The sequence below is a fragment of the Cupressus sempervirens genome, chromosome 4 (genome assembly GCF_028749045.1).
Source record: "Cupressus sempervirens isolate cs-2001-9-10 chromosome 4, ASM2874904v1, whole genome shotgun sequence".
Lineage (NCBI taxonomy): Eukaryota > Viridiplantae > Streptophyta > Pinopsida > Cupressales > Cupressaceae > Cupressus > Cupressus sempervirens.
Genome location: NC_143121.1, coordinates 701,335,707 through 701,348,044, shown reverse-complemented (window position 1 = coordinate 701,348,044; position 12,338 = coordinate 701,335,707). Strand labels below are relative to the sequence as shown.

Sequence of the window (12,338 nt, the reverse complement as noted above, 5' to 3'; positions counted from 1 at the left end):
ATATGTTTTGTGATGTTGCTTTAAGTGATGTTAGGGAACCTGTGAGGATATACATTGGTTAGTAATATCACATTTGAGGTTTGTAAACAAATATTAGTTTATATATATTAGAAATGATGCATATCTTATCGGTAAAGAGAAAAAAGTCATAGTTAGATGGCTTTCTCTCCTAGGTTCCTAGTAGGGGCATTACAAATGGACCACTAATTATGGTAGCCATTAAAAATGTATAGTTGGTTCTAAAAAGAAATATAAATATTGTCTACTACATGAAATATGGAAAACTAATGTTAACTAGTTTATAAATCATTTGAGACTTTAAAATAAACATATATTCAAAAGGACCTTAGTTAGTTAGTGAAGTTTAATAAACTCCTTTGAGATTAACTTTTGTTGATTACAAGGTCCCTTAAATCATTAAAAATGAGGCTATGATCATGTTCTTTGTTGGAAATACTAATGGGAAAGTAAACTCGGGGGGGGGGGGGGGGGGGGGGTGTGTCAATTAGCACTTTAAAACTTTAACCATAAAAAATTCACCACACATCTCCATCTCATCATTTAGCATGTAAATTGAAATAACTAACTACACATATTCATCCATAGCATGAAACAATTAACACATAACACAATAAGTTTGTTACCCTGAAACCCTCCAATGAGAAGGTGAAACTAGAGTGGGGATGACACCTACAAATCTTTAATGTTGCAATTGTAAAGTGTATCTAATGAAGGTTACAAGAAGTTTTACCATAAACTATGATCTACCCTATAAAATATCTACTTGTTAAAGGCTTACAAAGACTGTTAAGTCTCACCTTGTTAAAGGACTTAAACTTGCAATAAAATAAGCACTCTGCTAAGAGATTTACACAAGCATATTAGGACTACTCTATTTGGAGATTTTCTCTACATCACTTATTAGAATGATTCAACACCATGATCCTTCGGTTAGCACTCAATTGTTAGATGTTAGATCTTCTCTTTCCTAGTGTGTGCTTGATCCTTTTAATCATATATGTCTCATTTGTCCTCTCTCTACTTTCCTTTGTTCTTCTCTAATTGATTATGTAATTCATAACATTATCACAACCTCCATAGCCACCATGAATGCTCTCAGCACTTAGCATTCATCTCACTTGCATCTCCTTCTCTTCGTTTACACAATACAAACTATTTAGGGTTTGTCTCCTTAAGTAAACACAAGTTGGCTAGAGTTAGGTTAGAATCAACAGATGTGGTTGATCCATTTTGTCAGTTAAAACATCCCTTAATTTGATTGGTTGCATGTACTACATACAGATTCATAATATACACTTATCTACATCTTCTAGAATCGTAAAACAACAGTTTAGTCATCCCAAAAATGGTTTACATAGAAGTTTGTGCCATTACAAACAACTATGTCCAAAACTGTTCACTTGGCAATTGAAGTCTTTGATGCTCGACATTCACTATATCTTTAATGTTGTAACTTAGTTCCTAAGTGACTTGACATACTATGTTTACTCAATTGTTGAGTGACTTGACACTCACTATCTACTCGCCACCTACTGGTGCTCAACACTAGTTATGTATATTACTCGTCATGTATTGTCTGACAACTTATGTTTGACATGCTTTGATTACTCGGCTCACACTAATTACTTGGCTTGCACTGTAATTTTGTTGAATAATGATTAAGTGTTTTGTCATTGCCTTATCAAAATCAATCTGAGATTAACAATCTCCCCCTTTGACATGAGTGGCAAAAACACATTGTCATGCATATACAATCTATATTATGAGCATAACACAGACAATATGTATATGTGCCTTGGTTCTCATACAAAATTTTAAAATTTTGAAAAATGGATGACTAATTATCATACCTCATTCTTTCATTACTTACTCCCCTTGAGTAAATGTTCCCTTTTTGTATCTAAATCTGACACTGCTTCTGAGTTTATTTTTGTTGTACCTTGTTTTTGCACTATATCCCTTATATTATCCCCCTATTTTGATAGTTATGTCATGGGTGGCACACAGATAGTGTGTTTATAAAAAAATGATTTATGGATTTCCATTATGTTTTTTAATGCTACATCCTAATTGTTGCACACTACCTCTAGAGATTGATATTGGATGTCTAGCTTGACAACAAGGTTAACTAGGCCATCATGAGTGGAAAGATGCGAATATTTCTTCATCAATGTTTCAACAGTGGCTAGTTCCTTGTGTAAAAATTTCATGTTTGGGGTCAACGTGTCTTGGATGTTGATCAAGGTAGCACAAATGTTAGCATCTTGTGCTTATAGTGTGACTAGCTTACTTTGAGTAGATAATAGTCTCTAAAAATTAGTCTAGCTTTGACCAGGAGATAGTTTCAATGTTGTACCTATAGACTATAGATCTCCTTGCAGTCGATCAATAGTCCTCTATACTTCTTGTGTGAATAAATTCACATCACAAAGATTTGTGTATAGAGAAAAGATATTCTCTAACACCTTTTTCACATTCTCCATTTTGGTTGCTAAATCAACCTGTCATAGTGCAAGGGCACTAGATATCTTTTCAAGTACCTTAGTGTGAAATTTTCTTTCAGACCATTCTAATAGTTTAGTATTTGAATCTAGGTCTTCATCACTAATCTTATCCACAATATGTACCAGTTGCTTAATAATTGGTTTATCTTCATTTGAAGCTGGGAGACCAAAAGCATCAAGAAATATGTCTTTAATGTCATGAAGCACTTGCTTCTACTTATGCTCCCTTCTTAGCAACTCTTGTTGTTTATTCTTATCTAGAGCTTCCTGTAGAATGCTCATTTGCTCAATGGTGATTGTGTTAAGATCAAACTTGGGTAGTTCAATCGCCTCATCTAGGTTCACATCTCCATAAGATATTCTTCTAAGCTCCTTGATGTTTCTGCATTGGGCTTTGATATCTGCAATGGTGTGGCATGAGTGCTCGACCTCTAAAGATCTTGACTATTAGTAGGAGCCATAGAAATCGGTAAAAAAGCCAAAGTATGGATAGCAATTTGTTCCTCTAGAGTAGTAGTCACCTTTAATACTTCAATCCTATCAACTTGACTCACTTCTTGTCGATCTTCACGTTGAATTTTTGGAGTAGGTGTGAGATTAGATTCATAAACTAATTTGACTTATGTTCCGTCTTCCTCAATTGTAACTAAGGCTTGCTTAGTTGAAATGGGTGGCACTAGAGAGAATGCTATTGGTGTTTCAGTAATAATACTTAGTTGTTTAGTGCTCACACTTTGATCTTTTGTCTCTATGGATGTGGAAGGCACACTAGATGTGTCAATTTGTTTCTCCCCTGCTGCTGCCACTTTTTCCTTATCAATTTCATTAGTTCTCACCAATACATGATTTGTTTATAACTCTGCTGCCATGGTGGAACTCTTCAATACTTTCAAGTCATCATCAGTCAAAGGATTGATGTTCTAAGTAGAATTGTCAGGAACATCCTTGATTTGTATTGAGTCCTATTGACTCACTTGGTCTACATGTGGAGGACTATCATTTGACACTTGTACATCTTGTACATTATGTTCATCTTATTGCTCTCCTTCAGTTGTGGCCTTTTTTGTTGTTGTTGCTTCCTCAGTGCCTCCCACACTACCATCCTTTACTGATACCTCTTGTACTAGTTCTATTGTCACTTGCTAAACTTGCTTAGGTTCTTGCGATTCTTGCTCAACTTTGTCTTTTATTGCAAGAGTGGATGACCCATAGATTATTTTCTAGATTTATGTACACTTGGCCAACACATCCTCAATCTACTTATTCAGTATATGAAAAGTTCTATATTTTGGGTAAAATTTTGACTTGTGCTTTTCCATAGCTCTGGTAGTCTTCCTTTTATCCAATTCTGGCATTACTTGGGCTAGAGTGGATTCCTTTATCCATCTCTCTATGTGTAAATTGTATTGTCATTTCTGCTCAACTCGATCATAGAGACTTTTTGGTAGGGAGTTGGCAATCTCAATAGGAGTTGATTTGAATCTATCCATCATCACATATATGGCTTCCTCTACAATATTTTGTTTAACCTTTCCTAACTTATGAAAATCTATGTGTACAAAACTAGATAAATCTACATTTGATTTTATATTGTCACACAAATTATCTAAGTTAGAGGAGGGACTGGGACTTACCACCTTGAATTGACTCATGTCATCGGATTGAGTCTTCTCCTCATCTAACTTGGACACAGGAGTGTATTTCCTCCTTGCATTTGTCTTTTTGGCTAGTTGGCTCAGTTCTACTGAGACAATAGTCCTCTTTCCTTTAGGTTTCTTAGCAACCTTGACTTGCTTAGTGGCTGCCCTTGTGCTAGACCTAGTAGTAGGTACTGCTGGCTTCTATTATGAATTTTTCACAAGCTTCTTCTTTGGTTTCTCCACTTCAAGCTCTTTAGCCTTTCTCTTCTTCTCCTCAATAGGCTTAGGTGCTTCCTTGACTTCTTCTCCCTTGACACCTTCTTCATTTACTTCCTCATCTTCTCCTTGTCCTTGAGTGATTGCCAAAGGGGCTTGGACTTGTTCTTCCTCTTCATCATTTCATCTACTTCTTCTTCTTCCCCTTTACCAAATCTCTCCTTTAGCTTCTTCACAAGTTTATTCTTCTTTCTTACCATAGAAGATGTCTTCAACTCAATTGTAATGATGGACTTGGCTTCCTCATAGTTTCCAATTGAGGTGACACTTTTATCTATTTCTTCTACCAGTAGAGTTGTGATAGTTATAGATGCCTCATCAACATTGATCTCATGTGACAAGGGCTTAAGCTGTCTGACCCTAGGAATAGTTGCCTGCATATATTTATAATTTGCATCCACTAAGAAGCAAACATCATTGTATTGTTTCTCCGCTAGTGACACAAGAATCCTTAGTCTTTGTTTCATGGATTTCTTAAAATCCTCAAAATAACAAGTCATCATTGACTTAAAGTTATCTCCAAGTTGCTCTATGAATTCTGCAATCTGCACTATGATAGACCTATTGGTCTTCCAGGCAACTTTTCCAAATGTAGGAAATGTGTTATGCACATAAAAGAATATACAAACTACCAACGAGCCAAATTTGCAAGATGCACTCTTTACTTTCCTTATGGTCTTCAAGTTTTTAGAAAATTGTTGAAGTTGCAACTCAACAAGGTCATATGTATGCTATTTCTTCACTATTTTGTATCCCAAGTCTATTGCCATGCAAGATACACTATTCAGTCTGCTAGATTGAAAGAACTTGTGAACTATCACTCTCACAACAAAGGCAATTAGGGGGTCTGAGATAGAATCTATAGACATTCCCCTCTTGTTCGATATTGCACCAGTGTTATTCTCAATAATCTCCTTTGAATCACTTCACATGCTCTTAGGTCTATCTAAGGTAGGATACCCTGTCACTTAGTTGATGATCCTTTTAGCGATGTTAATTGGTCCACTTTCCAACCATATGAAGTCATCATGTATTCTACTGAGCACAATCTTTATCCATTTAGTCTTGAATACATTAGGGAAATCTAGGGCACTGGTCAACCCTTTCCTTTCTACAATTTGATTTTCTTCACTTAAGACTCCATCTACACAAAGTTGACCGAACAAATCCCTTATCTCCATGTCTCCTATGCTTCCAATTTTTCATGTATAACAACACCTGACATCCTGAATCATTAAGACTTTTGGTGGTATCATTGATAATGCACTAGACGAGTCTCATTTATATGTAATTTTAGGTATTTTTCAAAAAGGTGGTTGCCTTACACTATTACTAATTAATTGCACATTAAAAACTTCCTTTCCTTCCTTCCTAATACTTGTAGAAAAACTAGCTGCCATATTTGATACTTAGGGTTCATGAAAATTCAAACAATGAAACTCAACACTAATAAAATACCTTTCCAATCTGATGAATATGTCGAGTTGCAGTTGAATTCGGTTTGCAAACACAAGAATCTCCTATTGCAATTCACTTTCGTGCTCTTTGTGCTCTATTCGATCATTGGTGAATGCAAATAAGTCAAGAAACAACTATATAACCTTTGAAATTTTGCAATAAATGCTTAATGCTTACACAGCTATAAGCTCAGTTAGTATAGGGTTTCCAACTCACTTGACTTACACATAATTTCCACTATGCTTGGTTTGGATAGAAAACTTGACCAATACTACCATACCTTTATAACTCAACAACAATTGAAATTCCATTTACACTTGGTAGTAACTGTGAAATCTTTTGTGCTCAACAACAACATGAAAACTAACCAATACATTGCATCATAGTTCATGCAAATATAATCTTTTCAGAACTTAGATTCTTGGAACTGATGTAAAATATATCATTGAAATATCAGTCCCACACATACCTTTTGATTGCTTAGTTGGAGGTGATGTGATCACTTGATGCATTGGATGAAGTGACCTCATCAAAACTTGATGTGTTGCAATCTTCCTTCTTCTATATCTTGTTCATTTGTGCTTTGACCTTTTCAACATTGACCTTTTCTTTGCTTTTATTGTTTCCATCACTCGGGGCTGGTGATCTGGTTGGACAATTTCTGCTGATATGACCAATCTTTAAATAGCTAAAACATGTAGTCTCACTCAAGCATCTATTGTAATTGCCTCTGAAATATGTTCCAATGCAATTCTCTGTAACATGTCCATACTCTTGATAATAGTGACAACTGTAGCTTGTATTAGAACTCCAATTGTAGGATTTTCCATTTTGTTGTACCATGTCTGATGCATAATTGGTATTAGATCTGCATTCATATGCTTTATACCCATACTTCTGACAATTATGACAATATCCTTCAAATCTTTGGTGCTTAAGGTCTTGGTCCTGCATTGATGTGCCTAATGTCCTTTCTTGTTTCACTTATGACAATAACCCTTGAATTTTTGCTTAGGGTTTTGATTTGCATTGTTGCTCCTACAAATATTTGTTGTATGACCTAACTTTCCACAATTATGACAAGTGGATTTGTAGTTCTTACCTTTGTTGTTTCTTTGTTCACCACTTTTAGATGATTTTCCTTCCTTAGTACTAATGTATCCCAATCTAGTAGTATCATTGTTACATCTAGGAGATCTCATCAGTCTCTCAAAGTATTTGATGGCTTCACTAGTTTTATCGAAACTTTCAACAAATTCATTTTCTTTTCCTAGTTCATTCCTCAGTTGTTCATTTTGTAACTTCAAGGTTGTGATCTTAATATCTTTTCCATTCAATTCATGATTGACAATCATCACTTGATTCATTGGTTCCAGTTGCATGTTAGCAATCCTTTGTACCTCTGATGTCTCCTCTTCTAGTATGTTGGTCAGTGTTCTTTTTTCATCTTTAATCATGACTTTGTCTTCCTCAGCTTTCTTTTTATGCTCAATCACCTCACATAGTAATACTGATTGGACTTCTTGTTCTATTTTAAGATTTCTGACCTCTTCAGTTAGGGCACCATTCTTTTCCATCAGATCTGCAACTATTGCATCAAACTCACTTGAGTTCCCATTCTCAAATAGTCCAGTAGAGTCTTCCTCTTGGTAATGAGTGTCATTTTCCTCAATAGCTATCTCTTTCCTTCTCTTCAATGAACACTATAGTTCATCTCTTGCTTCCATGAGTTTGTGTAGGGCATGTTGGATTTCAATCTTTTGGTTCTCAATAGTCTTTCCCAACTTGTAGACTTCCATCTTCAAGATCTTTCCTCAAAGTTGTAAAGCTTTCCTTTCCATAGGAACAAGGCTCTAATACCAATTGTTGGAAATAACAACAAGAAAGTAAACTTTGAGAGGGGTAGAAGGGTGAATTAGTACTTTAAAACTTTAACCATAAAACATTCACCACACCTCCATCACATCATTTAACATGTAAACTGAAATAGCTAACTACACATGTTAATCCATAGCATGAAACAAATAACACATAACATAATAAGTTTGTTACCCAAAAACCCTCCAACGAGAAGGTAAAACTGGAGTGGGGATGACAACCCCACAAATCTCTATTGTTGCAACTGTAAAGTGTAGCCAATGAAGGTTACAAGAAGTTTGACCATAAATTATGATCTACCTTATGAAAGGCCTGCTCTGTTAAAGGTTTACAAAGACTCTTAAGTCTCACCTTGTTAAAGGATTTAAACACCTTGCTAAAAGTGTGCCTTGTTAGAGGACTTAAACTTGTAATAAAACAAATACTTGATTAAGAGATTTACACAAGCATGTTAGGACTACTCTCTTAGGAGATTTTCTCTACATCACTTGTTAGAATGATTCAACACCATGATCCTTCAGGTAGCACTTTGTTGCTAGATGCCAGATATTCTCTTTCCTAGTGTGTGTTAGATCATCCTAATAAGATATGTCTCCTCTATTGTCTCTATGCTTTCCTTTATGCTTCTCTTACTGATTTTGCAATTCATAACATTATCACAACCTCCATAGCACCATGAATGCTCTTTGCACTTGGCATTCGTCTCACTTGCATCTCCTTCTCTTCCTTCACGCAATACAAACTGTTTAGGGTTTGTCTCCTTAAGCAAACACAATTTGGCTAGGGTTAAGTTAGAATCAATGATTGCGGTTGATCCATTTTGCCGCTTAAAACATCCCTCAATTTGATTGGTTGCATATACTACATAAGGATTCGTAATATGCACTTGTATACATCTTCTAAAATCGTAAAACAATCGTTTAGTCAACCCAACAATGGTTTACATAGAAGTTTGTGCCATTACATACAACTATGTCCAACGCTATTCACTCGGCAATCGAAGTCTCTAATGCTTGATATTCACTATATCTTCAATGTTGTAACTCGATTCCTGAATGACTAGACATACTCTGTTTACTCGGCTCCTAAGCGACTCGACATTCACTCTCTTCTTGACACATAATGGTGCTTGACACTAACTATGTATATTACTTGACATGTATTGTCTGGCAACTTACGCTCAACATGCTTTGATTATTCGATTTGCACTGATTGCTTGGCTTGGTTTGATCACTCGGCTTGCACTGTAATTCTGTTGAACAATGACCAAGTGGTTTGTCACTGCCTTGTCAAAACCAATATGAGATTAATAGTTCTCAACGACTTTAATACACACACACTCTTTAGTTCTTAACTCTGATTGTTAAATAGTTGGAATTAGCTTGCTCTCGACTTAGATAGCCTAGGTCATGAATTTAGTTCTTCATTTGCTTGTGATGTGTGGATGAGAGTTCACTAGATAGTTCAAGAAATTATATAAGACGATTCACCCTATAAGATACAAAGCTCCCAATAATAAATTAAATGTTTGATTTCTCTCCTTTAAAAACTTTTAAGAAAAAACAACAAAAGAACAACTTTTGATTGGTAAAATGATTATCCGAAATTGTTAAAAGAACGAGGTTGACATAAAAAATCTAGAAAAAGCTTAAAAATAATGGAACTCGGGATAGTCGTTTTTTTAATAGAATATTTTACTTACCGTTGTTAAATTCAACGTTGCCTTTTTATCAGGGTAGGAAACAATCTTTTTTCAAAACCCAAAACCCAGAGAAAGCCTTATCCATTTCTCTTCAATGGCTTCTTCTATTTCGTTCGCTGCGACTGGCATTCTCTTCACGAATTCTTTCAAACTTATCCCTCGCCCGTACTCCGCGAGCGGTCGAATCCGCTTTTCGTCTGATTTTCTTGCCTCTCATTATAAAATCAAAGCTGCTGCGGGTTCGAATCGCAGAGAAAATTCCTTCCCGAACCCCGCCGACTTAGATCCCCCTGAAGCATCTGATGACGAGGAAGAGGGGCTCACTAAGTTTGGCCGCGTGGAAGCTCAGTCCACCAAGCTGCGGAAGAAGGAAGCCGAAGACTACGAACGCAAGAAACATATTTTTCTTGCTGCCATTGCTGATGAAGAGCAGACCGCCGTGGCAGGAGAAAACGATCCCGAAATTATTAGAGTCGAAAGTGAAGATGTTGGGGACGATTTCTTTGCTGAGGTGGACAAGGCCGTGGCGCTCCGTAATGTGAAACAACCGGCACAGAGTGAAGAAATCGATGACCTCGAAGCAGAGGAGGTAGGTGATGTGGAAGAAATTGAGGAACTGCAAAATTTGGCTGCCATTAACGGACTTGCTGAGGAAAAAGCTCAAGAAGTGGAAGAATTGAGTCGCGATACAGATGTTCCTCTTGACCAAGACGACTTTGTGGATCTCACGCCGGAGCCTCAGGCAAGAGTATTTTCATTACTATGATGTTTAGGTATCCGCAGGTGGAATTTTTTTTTTATAAATCTTTTTGTGTATGGGCAATTTTCAATTTACTTGTCATAGCTGCGGGTTAACTCTTCAGTCAAAATCATCCTGAACTCACTCGGGTTATGTTGATTGGAGTTTTAGTTTGTCATGACCGGAATTTGGTAGATCCGTTACAGGCCCCGAGTCGGGAAAGATCAAAACTCATGTAAGATTCGCCAGAATATGTAGAAAACATTGAAAACCCACTCTTAAAATATGTTTCTCATCTTAAATGTCATTTGTTCATCACATTATTTTCTATATTTTTTAATATATCATTTTTCTCAAGCATCATCCAATTGATTAATTTGTTGTTGAGTGTTATATATCAAACTCAAAATTTGTTTAGCTATCTCATACAGGAGCATGAGCTACAGTCTGAATCTTTTTGGCTCAGAGTCAAGAATTGAGAGGTGTCCATTCAACCAAAGTCACATGCATCATCATAATTCTTGTTTCATCCTTTATGATATTAGAACCTTGTACTCAGTAAAACTTTATCCCTGCTGGGTTCATTCAGAACCATACCATTCAACTTTACTTGCAAACTAATTGAATGCTTTTCACACACAAATATCAATTTTAAATAACAACAATGACAACTATTTTTACCGCAGACATGCTATTACCAACATTCATTTAGAGTGGAACAAAAGTTTATCAAACCTTGGTTTCTACGTACTAACATACCTGGTACAGAATCCCTAGAAATGGAGAAATATATTTTTTTCACTGCATTTGAGACACATTTTATAGTGGTAATAAGGAGTCTTATGTAATGTACATGAAAACTCTGCAAATTAAACCTGACAGCCACTTGCACTTAAAATTATTAATATATAATAATTAACATAACATCAATGATGTCATTTAATACTAAACAGAATATTGTGGTGCCTTAATTGTTTTATAGTTTTTTGCATGTCTTATATTGAGGTAGAAGAATTTGTTGTCCTTGGCTTGGTCGCAAGAAAATCTTAGAAGAATCTCAAAACTATTTTTCTTGTTTGATATGGATGTGGGGTGCTGGTATGTCAGAACATGGATTTTTTACTCGGGTACAGTATGGCTGGGTACATATGTATATGTGCGCAAAACATAAAAAAACATCGAAAATTGTAAATACATTTGGTACAAATATATCATATAATATAATATTTATCTTTGATACCATATGACACCTTATCACTTTTTTGATAGGTAGTGGGCTGAAGTTTAGAGTATTTATTATTTATGAATACTAATTATTATTATGTGTTAAGTTTGACTGAACTTGAACCCAAGAGACCTCCCAGATGAAAGGCTCACAATTTACCATTGTGTTGTAGGCTCTTGCCTATATAACACCTTATCATTGATCAATGGTAGTGACAAAGATAAATGTCAATTGTGGCTCAATATTTTAATAGATCTCATATATCATATATGTCTAGGACGATTCAAATGAAAATCACTAGAAGAATACAATTACAATATTTGAAAATAATACAATAAAAAATTTGCAACTTGGTCTTCAATCTTCAATAAAAGTATCTAGGTCAAATTCATTGTTTGTTTCAACATCATTTCAATCACACAAATGGACTACCACTCTAGAAAACTGTACAATAGATGTATCTAAGTTAGTACTTTTAGGGGTTATATGATATTTCTTCATTGCCTCTTCTTTGTAATCAACTTCGTTATGTGATAGGAGACACAAATTGGAATGGACATAAACAAAATTTTTAGCTTTTTTTTGCAGCCAACTTGTTATGCTTCATTGAGTGGATAAAGCAATACATACTTAAATTCTTTTTAGTTGAAGACTTAAAACCTTTTGAAATTGGAGAGAAAGTCAATATAAATTAAACATAAAGAATGCAAAAGAATGGTAAGTACTACAGTCTGCAAATGTTAGAAAAAAAAAAAAAAAAAACAAACTTGAAAGTCAATACAAATTAAACATAAAGAATGCAAAAGAATGGTGAGTACTATAGTCTGCAAATGTTAGAAATAAAAAGAAACAAAAAACAAACTTGAGATAGAAACTTCATTGTAGGAGGTTTGAT

The 12,338-nt window shown here is 35.3% G+C and overlaps 1 protein-coding gene across 4 annotated transcripts in view; it reads left to right on the top strand.

Annotated features, from left to right (window-relative positions):
* The first annotated feature begins 9,416 nt into the window (after positions 1-9,416).
* MURE (ALBINO OR PALE-GREEN 13) overlaps positions 9,417-12,338 on the top strand; it is a 162,542-nt gene continuing 159,620 nt past the window's right edge. For 3 of the 4 annotated variants that reach the window (XM_089826564.1, XM_089826565.1, XM_089826563.1), the window contains exon 1: positions 9,417-10,221. In XM_089826564.1, coding sequence (XP_089682690.1) covers positions 9,574-10,221 — 648 coding nt within the window. In that variant the 5' untranslated portion in view covers positions 9,417-9,573. The remainder of the gene's footprint in view (positions 10,222-12,338) is intronic. The other variant, XM_089826566.1, reaches the window with a different exon arrangement.